This window comes from Schistocerca americana, chromosome 2, assembly GCF_021461395.2.
Source record: "Schistocerca americana isolate TAMUIC-IGC-003095 chromosome 2, iqSchAmer2.1, whole genome shotgun sequence".
Lineage (NCBI taxonomy): Eukaryota > Metazoa > Arthropoda > Insecta > Orthoptera > Acrididae > Schistocerca > Schistocerca americana.
The window spans coordinates 1,003,118,802-1,003,145,321 of NC_060120.1; the positions used below are offsets into that span (position 1 = coordinate 1,003,118,802).

The 26,520-nt window shown below is 45.8% G+C and overlaps 1 protein-coding gene across 1 annotated transcript in view; it reads right to left on the reverse strand.

The window, feature by feature from the left end:
* The window catches only part of LOC124594603, a 71,887-nt gene extending 56,766 nt beyond the window's left edge, over positions 1-15,121 (reverse strand). The window contains exons 1-2 of the mRNA XM_047132975.1: positions 14,909-15,121; positions 14,597-14,841 (exon numbers count right to left, since the gene is read on the reverse strand). Of these exons, the coding sequence (XP_046988931.1) occupies positions 14,597-14,841; positions 14,909-15,121 (458 nt within the window). The remainder of the gene's footprint in view (positions 1-14,596; positions 14,842-14,908) is intronic.
* Positions 15,122-26,520: the final 11,399 nt, after the last annotated feature.

The following is a 26,520-nucleotide window of genomic DNA, read 5'->3' on the forward strand; positions in this document are numbered from 1 at the left end:
GGTGTTCCAAAACGGACCCCGCGCGTGAGGACCTTCTTCGGGCCCAGCCCACCATCCCTGTGCCTCCTCGGACTTCCAAGAAGGCCTCCAAGAAGAAGTCTCTATGCCCCTCTCCACCCCGGCGCGTTTCGTCTGACGCTCCATCCGTGAGTCGCTGCTCCCAGCCGTCCTCAGTTTCGCCGGGACACTCTGCTGCCAGGCGGTCAGCTGGCCTCTCGTCGGCAAATGATGCTGCCCCTCCTACACAACCAGGGACAGCGGCCGCAGCTGGTGACGACTCGATGGAACAGGATCCGCCTCCCGCCGGTTGTAGCGTTGTTCCATCGCAACTTGGCCCTCCGCAGCCGTCGAGGTGACCAGCTCTTCCCCCGTCTCGTTCCCCTCTTTTTTGACTAGCGATGGCCTTGTTACATTGGAACATAAGAGGTATTCGATCTAATCGGGAGGAATTACAACTGCTCCTCCGCCTGCACTGTCCGCTCGTCCTTGGTCACCAGGAAACCAAGTTGCGCCCAACTGACCGTATTGCCTTTACCCACTATACCTCGGAGCGGTATGACCTCACCCCTGTGGACGGTATCCCAGCTCATGGTGGGGTCATGTTGCTCGTTCAGGACGATGTCTATTACCATCCCATCCCATTGACCACCCCACTCCAAGCAATAGCTGTCCGTATTACTCTTTCTGCTTTTACTTTTTCAGTTTGTACCATCTACACTCCATCGTCATCCACCGTTAGTCGGGCTGACATGATGCACCTGATCGTTCAGGTTCCCCCGCCGTTTTTATTGTTTGGCGACTTCAATGCCCATCATCCCCTCTGGGGCTCTCCTGCATCCTGTCAAAGAGGCTCACTCTTGGCGGATGTCTTCAACCATCTCAATCTTGTCTGCCTCAATACTGGCGCCCCGACTTTCCTCTCGGACTCTACTCATACCTACTCCCACTTGGACCTCTCAATCTGTTCTACCACTCTTGCCTGTCGGTTCGAGTGGTATATCCTTTCTGACACCTATTCGAGCGACCACTTCCCCTGTGTCGTTCGTCTCCTGCACCACACCCCATCCCCACGTCCTTCGAGCTGGAACATACCAAAAGCTGACTGGGGACTTTACTCCTCCCTGGCGACCTTTCTGGACCACGATTTTCTCAGTTGTGACAGTCAGGTCGAATACCTCATGGCTGTTATCATCAATGCTGCCGAACGTTCCATTCCTCGTACTACCTCTTCTTCACGTCGCGTTTCCGTCCCCTGGTGGAACGAGGCTTGTAGAGACACTATCCGTGCTTGACGACGTGCTTTACGCACCTTTCGCCGCCATCCTACGTTGGCGAATTGTATTGGATACAAACGACTCCGAGCGCAATGCCGTAGAGTCATCAAAGACAGCAAAAAAGCTTGTTGGGCCTCTTTCACCAGCTCCTTTAACAGTTTTACTCCCTCTTCTGTCGTTTGGGGTGGCCTGCGTCGGCTGTCGGGCATTAAGGCCCACTCCTCGGTACCTGGCCTGACCTCAGGTAATGAGGTCCTCGTTGATCCTGTGGCTGTCTCCAACGCCTTTGGCCGGTTTTTCACGGAGGTTTCAAGCTCCGCCCATTACCACCCTGCCTTCCTTCCCAGGAAAGAGGCAGAAGAGGCTCGGCGACCTTCCTTCCACTCGCTGAATCTGGAAACTTATAATGCCCCCTTTACTATGCGGGAACTCGAACGTGCGCTTGCACTGTCCCGGTCCTCTGCTCCGGGCCCAGATGCCATTCACGTTCAGATGCTGGCACACCTTTCTCCGGCGGGCAAAAGCTTCCTTCTTCATACCTACAATCGCGATTGGACCGAAGGTCAGGTCCCCATGCGTTGGCGTGACGCCGCCGTTGTTCCTATACCCAAACCCGGGAAGGATAGACACCTTCCTTCTAGTTACCGCCCCATTTCTCTTACAAGCTGTGTCTGTAAGGTGATGGAGCGCATGGTTCATGCTCGGTTAGTTTGGATTCTTGAATGTCGACGGCTACTTACCAATGTCCAATGCGGCTTTCGTCGCCGCCGCTCCACTGTTGACCACCTTGTGACCTTGTCGACATTCATCATGAACAACTTTTAGCGAAGGCGCCAAACGGTAGCCGTGTTCTTCGATTTGGAGAAGGCTTATGATACCTATTGGAGAGGAGGTATCCTCCGCACTATGCACAGGTGGGGCCTACGCGGTCGCCTGCCCCTTTTTATTGATTCCTTTTTAACGGATCGAAAGTTTAGGGTACGTGTGGGTTCCGTATTGTCCGACGTCTTCCTCCAGGAGAACGGAGTGCCTCAGGGCTCCGTCTTGAGCATAGCCCTTTTTGCCATCGCAATCAATCCAATTATGGATTGCGTTCCACCTAATGTCTCAGGCTCTCTCTTTGTCGATGACTTCGCGATCTACTGCAGTGCCCAGAGAACATGCCTCCTGGAGCGCTGCCTTCAGCGTTGTCCAGACAGCCTATACTCATGGAGCGTGGCAAATGGCTTCCGGTTCTCTGAAGAGAAGACGGTTTGTATCAACTTTTGGCGATATAAAGCGTTCCTTCCGCCATCCTTACATCTCGGTCCCATTGTTCTCCCATTCGTGGAAACAACTAAGTTTCTAAGGCTCATGTTGGACAGGAAACTGTGTTGGTCTCCGCATGTCTCTTATTTGGCGGCCCGTTGTACACGTTCCCTTAATGTCCTCAGAGTTCTTAGTGGTTCATCTTGGGGAGCGGATCGCACTGTCCTGCTTCGCTTGTATTGGTCCATAGTCCGATCGAAGCTGGATTATGGGAGCTTCGTCTACTCGTCTGCTCGGCCATCCCTCTTACGCCGTCTCAACTCCATCCACCATCGGGGGTTACGTCTTGCAACCGGAGCCTTCTACACTAGTCCTGTTGAGAGTCTTTATGCTGAAGCTGCTGAATTACCATTGACCTACCGGCGCGACATACTGCTGTGTCGGTATGCCTGCTGGCTGTTGTCTATGCCCGACCACCCCTCTTACCAGTCCTTCTTCGCCGATTCTCTCGACCGTCAGTACGGGTTGTATGTGTCTGCTCTGCTGCCCCCCCGGAGTCCGCTTCCGTCGCCTGCTTCGACAATTGGATTTTGCCCTCCCTACCACCTTCAGAGAGGGTGAGAGCCCGACACCACCTTGGCTTCAGGCTCCGGTTCATATTTATCTCGACCTCAGCTCACTCCCGAAGGAGGGTACTCCGGCTGCAGTGTATTGCTCACGGTTTGTCGAACTTCGTGCTCGACTTGTCGGTCACACCTTTATTTACACCGATGGCTCTAAAACTGACGGTGGTGTCGGCTGTGCCTTTGTCGTCGGGGCCGCCACCTTTAAATACCGGCTCCTCGACCAATGTTCGAGCTTTACGGCCGAGTTTTGCTCTCCATCAGGCCGTTCAGTATGCCCGCCGCCACCGCCATTCATCGTATGTACTCTACTCTGACTGACTCAATCCGGTCCATCCCTTGATTCAACGGATACAGCAGTCCCTCCATTCTTTCGCTGATAATGGTTCTCCTGTCATCTTTCTGTGGGTTCCCGGACATGTAGGAGTGCCTGGGAATGAGGCTGCGGATGCTGCAGCCAAGGCTGCAGTCCTCCTGCTTCGGCCAGCCTCCCATTGTGTCCCGTCATCTGACGTTCGTGGGGATGTTTGTAAGAGGCTTATGTCGTTGTGGTGGGATGCTTGGTCATCCCTCCAAGAAAACAAGCTCCGGGCAGTAAAACCGCTCCCAACTGCTTGGACAACCTCCTCCCGACCATCTCGGTGAGAGGAGGTCCTTCTGACCAGGTTGCGGATTGGGCATTGCCGGTTTAGCCACCGCTACCTGCTCTCCCGTGACCGAGCCCCGCAGTGCCCTTGTGGTCAGGCATTAACAGTGCGCCATGTTTTATTGTCATGTCCCCGCTTTAGTCAATCTCGTGTTGTCCTGTCCTTGCCATCTACTTTATCAGATATTTTAGCTGATGACGCTCGAGCAGCTGCTCGTGTTCTGCGTTTTATAACTTTAACTGGCTTGTCCAAAGACATATAACTTTTTACTTCTTTTATCTGCATCTTTGTCAGGTCTTTCTGGTGTCCCCCCCCTCCCGTTGAGTTTTACTATATTCCATGTGCTCTAACGACGGTGACTGGGCGCTAATGACCTCAGTAGTTGAGCGTCCTTAAACCCCACCAAAAAAAAAAAAAAAAAAAAAAAAAAAATCCACCTCTCCCTATTTTCCTTAAGGGATACCTTACTGGACAACAAATCTTCGATCGACCATGGGGAGTTGGTACGGAAGGCAAACATAAATCCTGCTGGCGTCCCTTAATGTATCTCGTGCTCTACCGTGATGAAAGCATAAATTAACTATTCCAATCTCGTCCCAGCGTGTGTGCTCCGAATGTTGGTATGCAATCAATGCTGCCTTCAGATTACGTTTCACTTTTTGGCAAACTATAGGTCTGGGTAATATGGCGTGCCGGTTGAATTCCTAACCCATAACAAAAAATAAAAAAAAACCTCGAAGGCTCTGGAAGTAAATGACGTGCCATTATTGGAAAACTAAAACCTGACTAGGACCGAAGGTACTGCAAACTCTCTTCAAGCAGTATTTCACAGATTGTATGGTTGCCGCTCTAGTGGGAAACGACGAAAAGACTCTTGGAAAGGTGCTTATTTATTTCCTGCCTGCGACCTTGGAAATGGACCCAGGAAATCAATATACAATTTCTTCTGACGCCCTTCTACCGGCTTTGTGGCCGACATGCCTTCCTTAGCGTCCTGAAGTCGCTCACCAATTCAATATGTCTTGCATGCCTATACCAATGCCCTAATATCTCCGTCCATTCCTTTCCACACCAGTTCCCCGCTGATTTTGGCATGTGTTTTATAGACGCTCAGATGTCCACTCACTGTTGACTGGTGATAAGAGGTCAATAACATGTCCTGATTTTACAGGCCGATTCTACTCCTTGTATTACAACACAATATACGACCTCTCGTCGAATACAGCCTGCCCAATTCCCAACGGCCCGCATCTCGTGGTCGTGCGGTAGCGTTCTCGCTTCACACGCCCGGGTTCCCGGGTTCGATTCCTGGCGGGGTCAGGGATTTTCTCTGCCTCGTGATGGCTGGGTGTTGTGTGCTGTCCTTAGGTTAGTTAGGTTTCAGTAGTTCTAAGTTCTAGGGGACTGATGACCATAGATGTTAAGTTCCATAGTGCTCAGAGCCATTTTTTGAATTCCCAACATTCCATACACTGTCTAATCGCCGTTAAGGACTCATCCTCTTCTTTATATTTCACAATAATCTTGAACAGCACAGGTAAATCCCGCAGTCTAGGATTCACCCCATGTGGTTTACTATGCGGTTCAGGGCGATAGATCGTTCTCCTCCGAATCGTCATGACACATGCGACTCAGTCTGTCCCTCATACATGTTTGGCCGCAGACTGAAAAACCGAAATTCACGTATCCCGCTTGGCAAGCCGGCCTTTGCACCTCGGTCTTGTCTGTCTCTAACTGAAAGGGCTGATGCTGCTGATAGAACCTCAATTTCTCCAGCGTGAACAGGATTAACGACGCCTTATGTTAGTAAAGAGAGTATCTCTCCAGTGGGGATAGGCCTCTAGTTTACAGCTTCCTCTAGTATCACATACTGGTGTCCAAAATTAAAGCAACAAACCACTATTTTCACGTCCTGTGTCTAATTCACGATATAATCATACAAACTCTCAATCAGAGATCCTTACGATCGTGTCCTGCACGTAAGATGGCGTTCCGGTCAACGGACAACCACGCCAAAGATGACATCAGGGCACCTATCAAACGGGCTAGTGTTTGATGGGAAGCCCCACATCCACAATCACTGTTTACACAGTCACAGACGGTGAGTATGGCAGAGAGGACACGCCTACCAGGCTCACTGCAGTGGAGGGCCATGGAAAGAATGGAAGCAGGACAGTCGCAAACTGATGTGGCCCGATCGCTTAATGTGAATCGTTCTGTTGTTTTTCGGTTGTGGCAACAGTTTATAGTCCCCAGCTCGTGGTCGTGCGGTAGCGTTCTCGCTTCCCGCGCCCGGGTTCCCGGGTTCGATTCCCGGCGGGGTCAGGGATTTTCTCTGCCTCGTGATGACTGGGTGTTGCGTGATGTCCTTAGGTTAGTTAGGTTTAAGTAGTTCTAAGTTCTAGGGGATTTTTTTGGCAGTTTATAGAGATCGAAACTGTATCACGAAGATCAGGCCGGGGCCGACCATGTGTAAAATCAGAAAGAGAAAACCATTATTCGGCTGTTAGAGCACGACGGTACCGCCTTAGCACTGCACGGCAACTAGCATCTGACCTCGCCGCATCCACTGGAAGTGTTGTAGAGAGGCAAACGGTGTACAGAAAACTTACGCAGGATGACCTTCATTGTCGGAGAAATGGTTCAAATGGCTCTGAGCACTATGGGACTTAACAGCTGAGGTCATCAGTCCCCTAGAACTTAGAACAAAGTAAACCTAACTAACCTAAGGACATCACACACATCCATGCCCGAGGCAGGATTCGAACCTGCGACCGTAGCGGTCGCGCGGTTCCAGACTGTAGCGCCTAGAACCGCTCGGCCACAACGGCCAGCCATTGTCGGAGACCTGCTGCGTCTTCACAGAAGGGAAAGTCTAGAGTGGAGCCATCAACATGCCACCTGGACGGTCGAACAGTGGGCCGATGTTCTTTTCACAGACGAATCCAGATTTAGTTTGGACAGCGATGCTCTGCGGATTCGCATTTGGAGGGAACGTGGAATACGATTACCCAATCCAACCAATGTGGAAAGAGACTGATATCGAGGATGATCCCTAATAGTGTGTGCAGAGATTATATTGACCACTCGGACACCTCTTCATGAAATTGTACGGTTAAGTCGGCAAGGTTTAACTGCTGTCGGGTATCATGCCGAGATCTTGGGAACTCGTGTACTGTTGTTGCGAGGTGCTGTGGGTCCAGACTTCGTATTGCTGGACGATGATGCTCGACCTCATACAGCACGCGTGGTTGATGTTTTCTTGGATATGGAAGATACTGCACACATAGCGTGACCTGCTCGCTCTCCCGATTTAAATCCCACAGAGATGTCTGGGATGCACTAGGGACACGGGTTTCACCACGGCAGCATCCGCCACCCACTCTCCAAGACTTTCGAGCAGCGCTGTAGGGAGAATGCGTGTCACTGCCTTAACATGAGATTGATGACATCATTCACAGCATGCCCCGTCGTTCGACAGGCCTGTATTGCTGCCAGAGGGGGTCACACCCCATACTGAGCACATTAACCAGCTGTCGGAATGTGTGTGTAAATCCTTCAAGTTGGAAAAAGAACGAACAACATTTTTGTCTACCGTCATGCCTGTTGCAGTTGTTTACGTTCTGTATTCTTTACATTGTTTCTCATTTACTATCACCTGATAAAGCTGGTTTGGGGCAATATAAACGCAACCTTCCGAAGTATCGGGTTGTTGCTTTAATTTTGGACGAAAGTGTAGAAGTTATTTCCTGATGTCTTAACAAAGTCCTATAATCTTGTCTCTGCTTCTTGTCTCTGGTCTCCCCCTTCCTCCCCCTTAGGTGGAGGATATCCGCATTACTTATACACATATCAAAAAAAGTTTTGCATCACCCCGGTTCCCAGAACTCCTGAAGATAGACGCTGACTGTGGATATTGTATCACAGATACAGTCCCTTTGACTGTTCAGAGATATCACTAAACCCGCTCAAAGATATAAACAACCATGCATGAGCAGCGCTTATTAGACGGAGGGGGTCAGACAGCCGATCAGTTCCGGTCATTCCATCAGGAAGAAGGTACACTTCTCGTGTTATCTGTAGTTCAACCATGCCTAGACGGTCAATACTGCGGATCAATCGCGTCCGCATTGTTACTTTGTGCCAGGAAGGGCTCTCAACAAGGGAAGTGTCCAGGCGTCTCGGAGTGAACCAAAGCGATGCTGTTCGGGCATGGAGGGAATACGGAGAGACAGAAACTGTCGATGAAATGCTTCGCTCAGGCCGCTCTAGGGCTACTACTGCAGTGGATGACCGCTACCTACGGATTATGGCTCGGAGGAACCCTGACAGCAACGCTACCATGTTGAATAATGCTTCTCGTGCAGCCACAGGACGTCGTGTTACGACTCAAACGGTGCGCAATAGGTTGCATGATCTACAACTTCATTCCCGACGTCCATGGCGAGGTCCATCTTTGCAACCAATACACCATGCAGCGCGGTACAGATGGGCCCAACAATGAGCCGAATGGACCGCTCAGGATTGGCATCACGTTCTCTTCACCGATGAGTTTCGCGTATGCCTTCAACCAGACAGTCGTCAGAGACGTGTTTGGAGGCAACCCGATCAGGCTTAACACCTTAGACACACTGTCCAGCGAGTGCAGCAAGGTGGAGCTTCCCTGCTGTTTTGGGGTGGTATTATGTGGGGCCGACGTACGCCGCTGATGGTCATGGAAGGCGCCGTAAAAGCTGTACGATACGTGAATGCCATCTTCCTACCAACAGTGCAACCATGTCGGCAGCATTCGTCTTCATGGACGACAATTCGAGCCCTCATCGTGCACATCTTGTGAATAACTTCCTTCAGGATAACGACATCGCTCGTCTAGATTGGCCAGCATGTTTCCCAGACATGAACCCTTATCGAACTTGCCTGGGATAGATTGAAAAGTGCTATTTATGGACGACGCTGTTATGGACGACGTGACTCACCAACCACTCCGAGGGATCTACGCCGAATCGCCGTTGAGGAGTGGGACAATCTGGACCAACAGTGCCTTGATGAACTTGTGGATAGTATGCCACGACGAATCCAGGCATGCATCAATGCAAGAGGACGTGCAACTGGGTATTAGAGATACCGGTGTGTACAGCAATCTGGACCGTCACCTCTGAAGGTCTCGCTTTATGGTGGTATAACATGCAATGTGTGGTTTTCATGAGCGATAAAAAAGGCGGAAATGATGTTTATATAGATCTCTGTTCCAGTTTTCTGTACAGGTTCCGGAACTCTCGGAACCGAGGTGATGCAAATAACCTTTTTTATGTGTGTATTAACAGTCCATCTAATATTCAACAAATACATCTACATCTACATGATTACTCTGCAACTCACAATTAGATGCCTGGCAGAGAATTCATCGAATCACCTTTAAGGTACTTCTCTATCGTTCCACTCTTGAAAAGCAAGAGGGCAAAACGAACACTTAAATCTTTCCGTGCAAGCTCTGATTTCTGTTATTTTACTGTGATGATCATCTTTCCCTATGTAGATGAGCGCCTACCGAATATCTTCGCACTCTGAGGAGAAAGATGGTGACTGAAATTTCATGAGAAGGTCCTGCCGCAGCGAAAAACACCTTTGTTTTAACGACTGCCACCCCAATTCGTGTATCACCCCCACGTCACTCTGTCCCCTATTTGATGATGATACAAAACGAGCTGTCCTTTGAACTTTTTTCGATATCCTCCGTCAATCCTAACTGATGCAGATACCACATCACAAAGCAATACTCCAGAAGGTGGCGGACAGTCGTAGTGTAAGCAATCTCTTTAGCAGATCTGTTAAATTTTGTAAGTGTTCTGCCACTAAATCAAAGTTTTTGGTTTGCTTTCCTCACAACATTGTCTATGTAATCGTTCCAGTTTAAGTTATTTGTAATTGTACTCCCTAAGTATTTTGCTAAGTTTACCACCATTAGATTTGTGTGATCTGCCGTGTAACTGCTTTCTAGTGCTCATGTGGACGGCTTCACACTTTTCATGAGGTAGAGTCATTTCCCACTTTTTGCACGATACAGATATCTTGTCTAAATCGTTTTACAATTCATTTTAATCATCTGATGACATGACGGTAAATGACAGCAGCATCTGCAAACAATCTAAGAGAACTGCTCAGATTGACTCCTAAATCGTTTATATACATCAGGAACAACAGAGGACCTCCTTGGGCAACGCCAAATATTACTTCTCCTCTTTTCCGGTTTTTCTGAAAGTCCATGATTCACTTCACGTAATGCCCTGCTCCAAACTTACATATCTAATAGTCGTGTGGGTTTCGAATGCTGTAGTAAGGGAAGAATAGAAGGGTTGCGGGGGAATATGGGCTCGGTATACGAATGAGAAAAGAGAAAGAGTGACTGAACCTACTGTAGCGAACACACTGTTGAAAACTCACTTGCAAAAGGCATGGAAGCAGGAAAAGATTTCAGCTAAATTATATCATGGTGAGACAGAGGTTCCGAAATATCAGGTTGTAGCGCGTGCTCGAGAGGAGACAAAACTGAGATCTTTCTTTCTGTTTTTGTGGGGGACGGTGGGATGATGGGAGTGAGTAGAGGGGAGGGCGATTCTCAATGGTTTGATGCGGCCCGCCACGAATTCCTCTCCCGTGACAAAGTGTTCCTCTCAGAGTAGGACTTACACCAAACGTCGCAATTGTTTGTTGGATATAGTCCAATGACCGTTTTCACCAGTAGTTTTTACCCTCTACAACTGCCTAAAGTACCGTGAAAGTTATTCTCCACATTCATCTGACTAAAAACCCGTATTTTCTTTCCGTTTCACTTCACTGACCCCTCTATATCATGACTGAGCCTTCGTATTTCCCTTTCAAGATTTTCTATGTTCTCTATCGCTTTCAGATGTCTGACATTTCATGCTCCGACTCGTAGAATGTTTTCCTTTCGTTGGTTGTTCATTCTGTTTCTCATGATCACCTCCCTCGTGACAGTGCCCTCCCGGAATTTAGACGTTTAGGGTTAGTTTGCCACTCCAAGGGAAGAAGGATACCCCGTACCTCTGTCCGCTCCTCCGCCCTCTTTGACAAAGCCATTTACAGAACGAGGGCGATACTTTGTATCAGAAGTCTTCAGCTGACATTGCTAATTGTTTTCATACAAAATTTAAGCAACGGTATGGATCAACCCCGAGACCAAGGGACTTTCTGACTATTAGTCACAGACGCTGTTAATAGACCATATACCGTCGTCTTATAATGAAAGCTTCGTATCTCAGAAAACACAAATTTTACAGAAGATGAAATAAACTGATTATGAATTACGAGTTTTTCATCCTATCTGATCTAATATTTATACTTGGTTGGTAAATCTAAATGTAGCATTTTAGAGGTAAAATTATCGAGTATACTGACTAGTATCTTACGTTAAAGATACATGTAAGTGTACGTACTTATCGGTGATAAACATATGCTTTGGCTCTTGAAAACTGCTGAAAATCGTTAAAACACGTATAACAAACTTCACAAATTATACCTAGTTTCGTTACTTAACATGGTTGCCTAGCAACTAGGGACCAGAGCGCAGCACAATCTCTCATTGGCTTACTAATAGTTGAGATACGAGATTTTTTATCTAATAATGCAATAAAACATCTACGAGATAATCCATTTTTGTAATGCTGTGTTCTCCGGAAGATATGGTACACAGCCAACCGTAAAACAGCGTCGAGTTGACTAATAATAAGGTGCCAACCTCCAGCGAGGGTATCACTCAAGGAGGTCTGTTTTGTGCTTCCGCCATATGTCACTCAAATACTCCTCAGACATGCACCCGCTAAAGCCGACTCACGGCTCCACTCAATATTATCCCACAGTATCAACAGTAATCCGCCATAGGACCACGGCTATAAATAGTCGCCACCTTCTCGCCGGAGGTTCGATTCCTCCCTCGGACATGGGTGTGTGCGTTGTTCTCAGCGTAAGTTAGTTTAATTAGTGTGTAAGTCTAGGGACCGATGACCTCAGCAGTTTCGTCCCTTGGGAATTCACACACATTTGAAGGGCGTACATGGACGTTCTACAAGTGATCGCAGTTATCGTCCACTGGATTCAGAGGCAGAACGAAGTTGAAAACAGGTCATTGCGAGTGAGCACCGTACTATTGCCACGGACTTTATTTATACTGCTGTTAATTATTATAAATTTTCTATTGATAAATCATTGTAAATTGTTACTAATTTTGATACCTTTGCCGTAGTGTGACTTAACTGTATTTAGCCCTGTGAGTAGGATGTATAGTTCCTGCGTGTAAGCAAGACACCTCATATTAGCAACTACTGTGTCAAGGGGTTCTCTTCCTGCCACATTTGTGTATTTGACGTCAAGTACATTTGCTGAACAGAACATACAGTACATTCTGAAGCACATGCGGAGTCACCGAGCAGAGCTAATTAGAAATGAGCATTTTGAGTTCGGATATTATTTTCGGCAAATGAATCACATACACAAGGTCTTTCTTTATAACCTCACAAAAAGGAATCCTTTGGTATCAGGTTCGGAGACAGGTTGGCAGGGGCAGCGTTGTCAAGTCCAGTTTTTCCGATCCACTGGTTTGGAAAGGGATGATTTACGTATGTGAGCTAGTTTAGATTTACTGTGCTCGCGCAACGATCGAAATTCTGTATTTCCATTTACATTCTCTGTGATGCATCACCACTCATTAAATAGGTACAGCCGTTTGTAATCGCTGTAATCTTCTTGAATTGCCCTGTCTTAGCAGCCTCACTCTGTATACCTGTTTCATATTTAAAATTTGTGAAGTGTACTGTAGGACGAAATGTGAATAATGTGTCGTCTCATGCCAGAGCTGCACAGTGTAACCGAAGTGATGCGGTTTTGTATATACCGGTACGCTTTATTTTCGTAGTTTCGCTGTGTTACACTAGAAAACGGTTAAAGACCGAAATTTCCATGGTCGATTTTATAAACAAACAATTACAAGAGACAAAGACGAAGTCAATGTCGTCTAATCTGATTTATATGTCTGTGCACTTCTGCCAAGAAAAAAATTCAGTTGAGACTACTGTTATTGAACGAAGGTGTTTACATCATATGTTTGCATCCTTGGATTTTTTTATATATGGGCACAGGCCCGTGGTACCTAAAATTTCGTCTGATAATGCTGTAGATATCATAGGAGGCTAAATAAAACAAACAGCGCCAACTCTTCGGCACAAAAAGCTCCATAACAAACGTGGGTGCGACACCGTGATGTTAGAAAGCGGTCTGGTCGTGCCACGACTATCTTGTTTTCGTTTCTGCATGTTCTCAGGAGGCAACATCGTCTACTAAAGAAAGCTATTTATCGCAGTCCTCAGCATGTCTTTCAGAAATAAACGTGATACCTGTTCGTCCTTATTAATTTTGGACTATAATGTGCTCAAATGGTTCAAATGGCTCTGAGCACTATGGGACATCTGAGGTCATCAGTCCCCTAGAACTTACAACTACGTAAACCTAACTAACCTAAGGACATCACACACATCCATGCCCGAGGCAGGATTCGAACCTGCGACCGTAGCGGTCGCGCAGTTCCAGACTGCAGCGCCTAGAACCGCTCGGCAACACTGGCCGTAATATGCTCAGAACATTCTGTAATATACTAATATAGCCTACAACATCGAATAAGCGATTGTTCATTTCATCACAATCATACAATGGTATCTCTTTTTTTTGGAGATCTGGGACTACATTCGGGAACAACCAATATTTTCGATTTCCAGTGGCGTTGTATTCATAATTTTTAGGTATTTAATAATGAGTTTTCTGAGTACTGCACATATTTAAGTTATTTTCTAACATAATAGTTTGAGTAATTTGTAAAATTTTGATGCATCACACCAACTTTTTAAATTTAGTATTTTCATCATATTTTGTCTTAGAACAATGCACTGACCACCAATAGAAACTTTTCATTTTTATAAACTAAGCTCAGGACGGATGTGAATAAACAGTTTGGTTTTCTGAGCTTGTTTAAGTTTCATACTACCGTTTGAGTCTTTATAGGCGCTGGTGATGTATCCAGTATTAGGAGACTACACGTTAGGCAGAAAAATTTGTCTTGGAACACGGGCCGGCCGAGGTGGCCGTGCGGTTCTGGGCGCTACAGTCTGGAGCCGAGACCGCTACGGTCACAGGTTCGAATCCTGCCTCGGGCATGGATGTGTGTGGTGTCCTTAGGTTAGTTAGGTTAAATTAGTTCTAAGCTCTAGGCGACTGATGACCTCAGAAGTTACGTCGCATAGTGCTCAGAGCCATTTGAACATTTGGTACACGGCGTAACGCCGACATAACGAAAGTCATTAGTGATGCTACTATCTTTTTAATAGCTTCAGTGAGAGGGTATTTAAGTCAAACAAAAAAGACGGTAGTAAACAAAGTAATATTTATTTAAAAAATATTGCACATATTTGTTGACCAGAACAATATCGATGTGTAACAACCGTCCGTCGCCATTTCGACGACAAACGCTAAGAGCGTGAGTGACCACGCCAATAACAAGCAACGGTCGTCTTCCGAGAATCGTCGATATCCCCTGATTCGGTCACCCGGGCGCACAGCACACACAGCAAGAAACATTTTAACTTATGGCGGGGGGGAAAGCAGTACATTAGCGAGATGGGGCAGGGAGCGGGAAACACGTTACGGTAGCGAGGGTCGTCGTACAGGCGGTGGGCTCGTCGCCGGCTAGCCGGGGTACGGCAGGGGGGCGTGGGGGGCGGGCGGGGGCGGCAGCGTGGGCGGCTGCGGGGGCGGCGGCGCGGGGTGTCCCAGGCGCTTGACCTCGGCGCGGAAGCCGTTGTGCGGGTCGGCGGTGTACTCGACGATGCGCGTCGTGCCGTCGGCGTCGACGAGCGAGTAGGCGCCTCGGACGGTGTCGCCGTCGCGGTGCTCCCACTGCGTCTTGGCGTCGCCCGTGTGGCCGTCGCGCACCGCGTAGTCGAAGCGGTAGCTGGCCGGCGCCACGTAGTCGTAGATGATCTCGTGCTGCGGGGGCGGCGGCGGCGGCGGGGGCGGCGCGTGGGGCAGCAGCCCGGCGTGGGCGGCGGCCAGCAGGCAGCCCAGGACCAGTGCTATCTTCATCTTGTTGCTGCCGCTGCTGCTGCTGGAGTTGGTGGTGGTGGTGTTTTGACACGGATGGTCGGTGTGTGGCTACCACGGCGCGCGCGGCCCTTATATACACGAAAAGCTTCCGCGTGGACTGGAGCGCGAAAGTGGGCGCCGGTTCGCCTCCTGGGACACGACGCAGGCCACCATTATGGCACATTCGCACGCTCGGCTAAGAACGGCACGACTTAATGACCACTCGCAGCTACCGCACTGCCGAATAACGCCTTTAAACAGTCTATCTGATAAGTGTTATTGTCACCGCTCGCTGTTGCGCTGTTTCATATGGACCCCCTTACTGTGTGGCCCTGATTCTATTGTCCGCTACGGCAGTAACAGAGTGTGCCTACGACAAAGGGTACCCTACCGACAGTTGATACTACAACGGCACATTACTGGTGAAACCTCCGTAACAATAAAAATAACACTACAGTCGGAATGGTGGAAAGACGGAAATCAATCACAAAATATTCCTGGAAATTTGAAAAAATGGAACCAATAAAATCAGACAAATGAAGTATAAAAACAAAAAGGTGAACCAGTAATTACTATAAAACCTTTAAAACGAATCGAATAAGTCACAACCATTTAAAATATAAATTAGGCAGTTGGCATTGCATTCGGGAGGACGACGGTTTAATCCCGCGCCCGGCCATCCTGATTTAGGTTTTCCGTGATTTCCCCTAATCGCTCCAGGCAAATGCCGGGATGGTTCCTTTGAAAGGGCACGGCCGACTTCCTTCCCCGTCCTTCCCTAGTCCGATGAGACTGATGACCTCGCTGTTTGGTCTCTTCCCCCAAACAACCCAACCCAACCCAGTTGGCATTAAGCGACGAAGTCGACTGCTGCAATTGCTTACACTAATTTGAAAACGCTTTAATTGTACATAACCAGTACGTAGAATTACGCCTCGGCCTCCGAAGAAACAGAGCCTCTATCCCTGCCAAGGGCTAAGCGAAAAACATAAACAAAATTAAGAGATTTAAAGGGAACCAAGCGCATGGAAAAAGTTATATTAGCACAGCAAGATTCAGAACAAGTGAACCCGGCACCTTGAAAGAAAGACGTGAATTTCGTAGGACGATTCTCCATCATCCAGAATGCTGCAAGACTACAGTTACCACATACCTTACATCAAAATCAATCAGAAATTATGCCAGTTATCATAGCGGAATACCATTAATGTAACATGCACAATTTCATGTCTCTTGTCGACGGAGCATCACAACAACTCTAATCGTAAATTACAAAATGTGAATGTGTGGTTGACAAATCACGTCATGGCCAGAGCACATTATGGACCAAAAGGAATTTGATAAATTATAAAAATGAACTGTAAAAAGCCCTACAGTTTGCTGAGTTAGAAAAAGCATGTGATTCAATTGGTAACGAATAATTATTCAGTGCTTTGAAAGAAGATGATACAGAAGTAGAAATTCTCTGAATATAACATACTACTGATACACAAAGCCGGAAAAAAGGGGTTAAAATTTTACAGCCGCGTCAAGCGACTGTAACCAGATAGATTCACCAAGAAGATATCCAGAGCAGTAAAATTTGCAGACTCGACGTTTACCACTAGTAAGAGGGACTGGAATAAAACTGCAAAAACATATCAGAAAAACTTGATCCGAAAAAACAACCAACGGCAGTTCATCGCAAAAAATTTAAAAATTCAGGCACAAAGTCAGAGCTCAACCAATGTCTCCAAGCACCTTCCGTAACCCCAACTGAGATATTTTATGCATAATATGATCAGACCTAATGCTGCCATTTAGGCAAAATGCACAAACAGCAAATTAATATCCAGAAAATTTATATCTGAAAACAGACTGCCGCTGAAAGAGAGTTGATTCACTTCAAGCAGCCATTTCCGGCAGCAAATCAATTACCCAAAATATCCTAGCAGATATAACCAAATTTTCAACGTCATACCACAACAAAGGCGTGAAAATCGCGATGCGATGAGGTAATCAAACAGTATACGACACATATCGACCAGCTTCTAGGTTATAAATACATAATTAACCCATAGACAGTCGAATACATGGGATTAGATCTCATTATTATCAACAAAACACTGAAGTATGCTTTCCACTTTGAAGATGCGCTTAACCGAAACATTTACAAGGTCAGAAATACGCGAATATGGCAATGCAAAATCAGTCGACGCTAGATAGTGCTGTAACTTTCTAATAATCCATGTAAGCTCCGGAATCAGGCTCAAAAGGCTTTACGGAAATGCAACTACAACAAGCCTAAAGAAACAACTCACAACGTCATCCAGGAAGTTCATAACACTCAGCACCTTTCAGATGGGCCTCAGTTTCACTCTGTGCAGCTCCGAAAATCATTAATAAAGTCAGAAACCACTCTGTTTCAATGCCTGTGTACTACTGAGCAATGATTGTTTTTCTTTTATTAATCCCCTTCAAGGTGTACCAGTAAAACTTACTTTACTGTCATCAATTTTGTCTTTTACTTTACTGTCATCAATTTTGTCTTTCTCCCCCAACAATTTTTCAGCTTTTGCACTCTACGGCTCCCCCTAATACCATGTAAGTTATTCCCTGACTTCTTAACAATGTCTTGCCATCCTGTCCTTTCTCCTAGACAGTATTTTCCGAGCGTTCATTTCCTCGTCGTTTGCCCTCATTTTCTCATCAGTCCACACAATTTTCAGTATCCTTCTGTAACACCACTTCTCAAACGATTCGATGTTCCTTTATACGATTTTACCAAAGTCCATGGTTCAAGTCCATGCAATGGTGTGCTGCAGACGTACATTCTCAGAAATTTCTTCCTCAAACTAACACACTTGCTTGATACTAGGAACCTTCTTTAGCGAGGAATTTTATCTTTGCCTATAGCTGTTTCTTATACCCTCCTTGCTTTGACCATCGCACATTATTTTGCATCCAAGGTAGCAGAAATTCACTTCGTCTACTGCGTGGTTCCTAGCTTAGGTGTTTGTTGTTACCAACCTTATTTCTCCTATACCTCATTACTTCTTTCAAGTTTACTCTCAAACCACTTTCTGTACTCATTAGCCCGTTCATTGTACCCAACAGCTCATGTTTTGCTTCCTCACGTTCAGTGAGGAAAGATATTTCATCAGTGTATGTTATTCCAACTAACCTTTCACATTAAATTTTTAGCCTATTATTCAACATTTTTCCAACCATTCCTTCTTCGATGTGCTGCTTGAACAGAAGAGGCGAGGGATAGCATCCCTGGCTTACCTCCATTTTTAATAATCTTTAATCACCAGTTCTATTGTTACTATGGGCTTTTGGTTTTTGTACATGCTGTATACTGCAGGTATTCCCTTATAACGTATATCTGTTTACCCGAAAATCCCAAATATCTTGTTCGGTATTCGCTGTAGTTCGGTTCTTCTTGTCTTGCATCCCCCTGAATCCAAAATGATCGTCACCTAACAAATCCTCAATTTTCTTTCCCATTCTTCTGTACTGCTATACAAACTTTTTGAGAAATTTGGATGCACGAGCTCTTCAGCCAACCTCTTCATCTCAGAACGACAATTGCACCCTACGTCGTCAAATATTTGCTGGATATATTCCAGTCCCTCTATAGATTTTACCCTCTACAGCTCCCTCTAGCATCATGGAAGTTATTCCCTGATGTCCTGTCATCCTGTCTCTTCTTCTTGTCACTGTTTTCCATATACTCCTCTCCTCGTCGATTCTCCGGCGAACCCCCTCGTTCCTTACCTTATCACTTCATCCAGTTCTCAACGTTCTTCTGTAGCAGCACATTTCAAATGCTTCAATTCCCTTTTGTTCCGGTTTTCCCACAGTCCGTGCTTCATACCATGTAATTCTGTGCTCCTAACATACATTCCCAGAAATTTCTTCTTCAGATTAAGGCCTATATGTGATACTAGTAGACTTCGTTTGGCCAGCAGTGCCTTTCTTGTCAGTGCTAGTCACCTTTTTGTATCCTCCTTGTTCTGTCCGTCATGAGTTTCTTTGCTGCCTAGATAGCAGAAGTCCATGATGTTAAGTTTCTTGCTGTTCTCATAGTTGTTACTTCTCATTACCTTCGTCTTTCTTCGATTTATTCTCGGTCCGTATTCTGTATTCATTACACTGTTCGTTCCATTCAGCATATCTTCTTCACTTTCAATAGCAATATCATCTGCAAATCTTAGCATTGATATCCTTCCGCCGTGAACTTTAATTCCACTCTTGAACCTTTCTTTTATTTCCGTCATTGCTTCTTCGATTTATAGATTGGACAGTAGGGGCGAAAGCTTACATCCGTGTGTTACGCCCTTTTTAATCTGAGCACTTCGTTCTTGGTCTTCCTCTCTTAATGCTGCCGCTTGGCTCTTTCACATGTTCTCTATTACCCATTTTTCCCTATGGCTTATCCCTAATGTTCTCACACTTTCGAACATCTTGCACCATTTGACACTGTCGAACGGTTTTTCCAGATCGACAAATCCTATGACCGTACTTGATTTTTCTTTAGTCTTCCTCCCATTATCAGCCGCAACGTTAGAACCGTCTCTCTGGTCCCTTCACCTTTTCTAACAGATCCTCATCTAGCAGATCCTCATTTTCCTTTTCTATTCCTATGTCTACTATTCTTGTCAGCAGCTTGGATGCATGAACTGTTAAGCTGATTGTACGATAATTCCTGCACTTTCTATCTTCGCAATTGTGTGGATGATATTTTTACCAAAATCACGTGGTGTATCGCTAGACGCAACATTCTACACAACAACGTGAACAGTCGTTTCGTTGAGACTCCCCCCCCCCCCCCCCCTTCATGATTTTAGAAATTCTGTTGGAGTTATCTAACCGCGCTGCCTTTTTCGATCTTCCAATTCTCTCCTAAATTCTAATTGTACAACTGGATCTCCTATCTCTTCTAAATCGACTTCTGTATCTTCTTCTATCACGTCAAGTGTTCCTCTCATAGAGGCTTTCAATGTACTCTTTCCACCTATCCACCCTCTCCTGTGCATTTAACAGTGGAATTCCCGTTGCACTCTTAATGTTACCACCATTGCTTTTAACGACACCTAATGTTGTTTTGATTTTCCGGTATGCTGAGTCAGTCCTTCCGACAATCATTTCTTTTTCGATTTCCTCACATTTTTCATGCAGCCATTTCGTCTTAGCTTCCCTGCACTTCCTATTTATTTCATTCCTAAGTGACTTGTAATTCTGTATTCCCGAATTTCCCTCAACATTTTTTGTGATTCTTTCATTCATCGATCAACTGGAGTATTTCTTCTGTTACCTATGGTTTCTTTGCAGTTACATTCTTTCTACCTATCTATCTCTTCCCAATTTTTCTGATTACCCTTTTTAGAGACGTCGATTCCTCTTCAGATGAACTGCCTGCTGAGCTATTTCTTATTGCAGTATCTGTAGTCCCAAAGAACTTCAAGCGTATCTCTTCATTCCTTAGCACTTCCGTATCAAACTTCTTTGCCAGCTATTTCTTCCTGACTAGTCTCTTAAGCTTCAGTCTACTCTCATCACTACTAAATTGTAATATAAATCGAAATACGCTCCTGGGTACGCCTTACAATCCAGTATCTGATATCGGAATCTCCACCTGACCATGAAGTAAGCTAATTGAAATCATCTCGTACCTCTTGGCCTTTTCCAAGCATACCTCCCAGTCTTGTGATTCTTGAACAAATTATTCGCTATTACCAGCTGAAATTTATTGCAGAACGCAATCAGTTCTCTCCTCTCCCATTACTAGTAACGTATTCTAACGTAACCCTTTCCCTACAATTGCATTCCAAGGCCCCACGATTATTAGATTTTTATCTCCCTGTACATACTGATTTACGAGTTCAATATCATCATATACTTTTTTTCATCTTTTCATCTTCTGGTTGCGACGTCCGCCTGAATGCCTGAACTATCGTTGTTGATGTTGATTTGCTGTCAATTCACTGAACTGTTCACAGTAACTCACTTTCTGCCCTATCTTCCTCTTTATAACGAATCCTACTCCCCTTATACCATTCTCTGCTGCTGTTGATGTTACCCTACACTCATCTGACCACAAATCCTTGTCTTTTTTCCATTACACTTCACTAATCTCCACTGCACCTAGATGAGCCTTAGCATTTCCCTTTCCAGATATTCTAGCTCCCTACCACCTACAAACTTCTGGCATTCCACTCAGGGACTAGTAGAACATTATCCCTTCGTTGGTTGTTCAATATTTTTCTCATACCATACAGCAAATCCTGTAATTTTTCTTCACCTTCACTCACGACACCAATATTATCAGTTAATTCTATCATTAATATACTTTCACCCCGATTTTTAATCTCACTCTTGAATCTTTCTTTTACTTCCGTCATTGCTTCTTCGATATATGTATTAAACAGTAGGTGTGAGAGACTGCATCTCTGACTTACGCTCTTTTTAATCCGACTACTTCGTTCTTGGTCTTCCAATCTTACACACTCGTATTGTGTATTACCCGTTTTCCCTATAGTTTACTCCTATTTGTCTCAGAATTCCTAGCATATTGCACCATTTTACATTGTCGAACGCTTTTTCTGCATCTATTACCAAGCGCTACTTGAGGATTGTCTCTGTGGTGCTTTTAATTTTCCTACAGCCAAAACAATCGTCATCTAACCAATCATCAATATTCTTTTCCATTTTTCTGTACATTATTCTTGTCAGCAACTTGGAAGCATGAGCTGTTAAGCTGTTTGTGCGGTAAGTCTCGCAATTATCAGCTTTTGCTATCTTCGGAATTTTAAAGACGATATTTTTCCGAATGTTTAATTGTATGTCACCAGTCTAATAGAATCTGCATACCTATTTAACAGCCGTTTGGTTGCCACTTCGCTTAGCGATTTTAGAAATCCGATGGAATGACATCCGTTCCTTCTGCCTTATTAGATCTTATGTCTTCCAAAGCTGTTTTAATTTCCGACTCTAATACTGGATCCCCTATCTTTCTCACTTCGACACCAATTTCTTATTCTATCTCGTCATCAGATAATTCTTTTCCGTCACAGAGGCCTTCAGTCTACTCTCTCCATCTATCCACTCTCTCCTCTGCATTTAACAGTGGCATTCCCATTGCACTCTTAATGTGGCCTTCCTTTTAATTTCTCCGAATGTGCTTTTGACCTTCCTATATGCTGATGCAGTCCTTGCGACAGTCATTTCTTTTCCTATTTCTTCACATTTTTCTGCAGCCGTTTCGTATTGGGTCCCTGTCTCCCTCTTTATTTGACTCCTAATTGATGAAACTCATGTCACAATATAGTAGTGATGAAGAGCAGGCTGAACCTTAAGACATTAGTCGGGAAGAAGCAATACGTAAAGAAGTGGGATACGGAAGTACTAAGGAACGACGAGATACGCTCGAACTTCTCTAAGGCTATAGATACAGCAATAAGGAATAGTTCAGTAGGCAGTACAGTAGAAGAGGAATGGACAGCTCTAAAAAGGGCCATCACAGAAGTTGGAAAGAAAAATATAGGTGCAAAGAAGGTAACAGCGAAGAAACATGGGTAACAGAAGGAATACTTTAGTTGATCGATGAAAGGAGGAGGTACAAAAATGTTCCAGGAAACTCAGGAATACATAAATGCAAGTCGCTGAGGAATGAAATAAATAGGAAGTTCAGGGAAGCTAAGACGAAATGGCTGCTTGAAAATTGTGAGTAAATCAAGAAAGAAATGATTGTCGGAAGGACTGACTCAGCATACAGGAAAGTCAAAACAACCTTCGGTGACATTAAAAGCAAGGGTGGTAACATTAAGAGTGCAACGGGAATTCAAATGTTAAACGCAGAGGAGAGAGCGGATAGGTGGAAACAAGAATACATTGAAAGCCTCTATGAGGGCGAACATTTACCTCATGTGATAGAAATACACTCCTGGAAATTGAAATAAGAACACCGTGAATTCATTGTCCCAGGAAGGGGAAACTTTATTGACACATTCCTGGGGTCAGATACATCACATGATCACACTGACAGAACCACAGGCACATAGACACAGGCAACAGAGCATGCATAATGTCGGCACTAGTACAGTGTATATCCACCTTTCGCAGCAATGCAGGCTGCTATTCTCCCATGGAGACGATCGTAGAGATGCTGGATGTAGTCCTGTGGAACGGCTTGCCATGCCATTTCCACCTGGCGCCTCAGTTGGACCAGCGTTCGTGCTGGACGTGCAGACCGCGTGAGACGACGCTTCAACCAGTCCCAAACATGCTCAATGGGGGACAGATCCGGAGATCTTGCTGGCCAGGGTAGTTGACTTACACCTTCTAGAGCACGTTGGGTGGCACGGGACACATGCGGACGTGCATTGTCCTGTTGGAACAGCAAGTTCTCTTGCCGGTCTAGGAATGGTAGAACGATGGGTTCGATGACGGTTTGGATGTACCGTGCACTATTCAGTGTCCCCTCGACGATCACCAGTGGTGTACGGCCAGTGTAGGAGATCGCTCCCCACACCATGATGCCAGGTGTTGGTCCTGTGTGCCTCGGTCGTATGCAGTCCTGATTGTGGCGCTCACCTGCACGGCGCCAAACACGCATACGACCATCATTGGCACCAAGGCAGAAGCGACTCTCATCGCTGACGACGACACGTCTCCATTCGTCCCTCCATTCACGCCTGTCGCGACACCACTGGAGGCGGGCTGCACGATGTTGGGGCGTGAGCGGAAGACGGCCTAACGGTGTGCGGGACCGTAGCCCAGCTTCATGGAGACGGTTGCGAATGGTCCTCGCCGATACCCCAGGAGCAACAGTGTCCCTAATTTGCTGGGAAGTGGCGGTGCGGTCCCCTACGGCACTGCGTAGGATCCTATGGTCTTGGCGTGCATCCGTGCGTCGCTGCGGTCCGGTCCCAGGTCGACGGGCACGTGCACCTTCCGCCGACCACTGGCGACAACATCGATGTACTGTGGAGACCTCACGCCCCACGTGTTGAGCAATTCGGCGGTATGTCCACCCGGCCTCCCGCATGCCCACTATACGCCCTCGCTCAAAGTCCGTCAACTGCACGTACGGTTCACGTCCACGCTGTCGCGGCATGCTACCAGTGTTAAAGACTGCGATGGAGCTCCGTATGCCACGGCAAACTGGCTGACACTGACGGCGGCGGTGCACAAATGCTGCGCAGCTAGCGCCATTCGACGGCCAACACCGCGGTTCCTGGTGTGTCCGCTGTGCCGTGCGTGTGATCATTGCTTGTACAGCCCTCTCGCAGTGTCCGGAGCAAGTATGGTGGGTCTGACACACCGGTGTCAATGTGTTATTTTTTCCATTTCCAGGAGTGTAGAAACAGGAGTCGATTTAGAAGAGATAGGTGACCCAGTCTTAGAATCAGAATTTAAAATACCTTTGGAGAACTTACGATCAAAGAGGGCAGAATGGAAAGATAACATCTCATCAGTATTTCTAAAATCATTGGGGGAAGTGCCACGAAAACGACTATGCGGGTTGGTGTGTAGCATGTATGACTCTGTCGACATGCCGTCTGACTTTCGGAAAAATCTCATCCACTCAATTCCGCAGACTGCAAGAGCAACCAAGGACTACGATTATCGCAGAATCGGCTTAACAGCTCAGGCATCCAAGTTGCTGACAAGAATAATATACAGAAGAATGAAAAAGTAAACTGAGGACGTGCTTGATGTCGATCAGTTCGACTGTAGGGAAGGTAAAGACAGGAGAGAGAGAATTCTGACGTTGCGGTTGATAATGGAAGCAAGACTAAAGAAAAATCAAGTCACAATCATACGATTTGTCGACCTGGAAAAAGCGTTAGACAATGTAAAATGGTGCAAGATGTTCGAAATTCTGAAAAAAATAGGTGTAAGCGATAGTGAGAGACGGGTAATATACAATATGTACAACAGCCAAGAGGGAATAATAAGAGTGGACGATCAAGAATGAAGTGCTCGGATTAAGGGTGTAAGACAGGGAGGTAGTCTTTCGCCCCTACTGTTCAGTATTTACATCGAAGAAGCAATGACGGCAATAAAAGAAAGGTTCAGGAATGGAATTTAAATTCAAGGTGAGAAGATATCAATGATGCGTTTCGCAGATGACTTTGCTATGTTGAGTGAAAGTGAAGAAGATTTACAAGGTCTGCTGAATAGAATGAACAATCTAATGAGTACAGAATATGGATTGAGAGTAAATCGAATAAAGAAGAAAGTAATGAGAAGTAACAGAAATAAGAATTGCGAAAAACTTAATGTCAGCATTAATCGTCATAAAGTTGATAAAGTTAAGGAATACCTAGGCAGTAAAGAAACCACTGTCGCAGGTTTCAAGGCGAATATCAAAAGCAGACTATCACTGGCAAAAAGGGGAATTCCTGGTCAAGAGAAGTCTACTAGTATCAAACACAGGCTTTGATTTTAGGAAGAAATTTACGACAATGTGCGTCTGGAGTACAGCACTGTATGGCAGTGAAACATGGACTGTGAGAAAACCGGAACAGAAGAGAATCGAAGCATTTGAGATGATGTGCTACTGACTAATGTTAAAAATTAGGTATACAGATAAGGTAAGTAATGAGGAGGTTCCGCGCAGAATTGGAGAGGAAGGGGATATATGGAAAACACTGATAAGGAGAAGGGACAGGATGATGGGTCATCTGTTAAGACATGAGGTAATGACTTCCATGGTACTAGAGGAAGCTGTAGAGGGCAAAAACTGTAGAGGAGACAGAGATTGGAATACATCCAGCAAATAACTGAGGACGTAGATTCCAAGTGCTACACTGAGATAAAGAGGTTGGCACAGGAGAGAAATTCGTGGTGGGCCGCATCAAACCAGTCAGAAGCAGACTGATGATCCAAAAAGAAAAGAAAAAATAGTACTTAGTATAGCTGCATTTCTCTTTCCCTGAACATTTTTGTAGTTTCTTCTATCGTCGATCAATTGAAGGGTTTGTTCTATTCATCTACAGGGTGTCCGAAAAGTCTTTCCCTGATTACATAAATTGATAACTCAGGCTAGAAGTAAGATACAAATATGAAACTGGTGTCTAATTGTTTACAAACTATCAAAGTTTTTTTCACACACCAGTAAACTTCCACATGAGGACCCTTGGTAGCACGTAGCACATCTAGGCGATATTCAATTTCCGTCCACACATTACCCAACATCACTGGAGGGATCGATTCAACGACTGTGGTTATCTGTTGCCGCAGGATCTCAAGATCTGGTACACGTGTTCGGTAGACCCTGTCCTTGACATAACCCCATAAAATAAGTCTAATGGGATTATGTCAGGAGAGCGTGGAGGCCAAACCGTTGGCCCATCACGACCAATCCATCGCCCAGGAAAGGTCATATCGAGATAGGCACGGACGTCCAAACCCCAATGAGGGGGTGCACCGTCTTGCTGAAACAAGACATTGGTGTGATACTGAAGCAGCTGAGGAACAGCTTACAGTTGCAACATGTCCAGATACACTGCAGATGTGATGGTGGCCTCAGCGAAGAAGAATGGCCTGATAGTTCGATCGTACAATAGCGCGCACCAAACATTCACCTTTGGA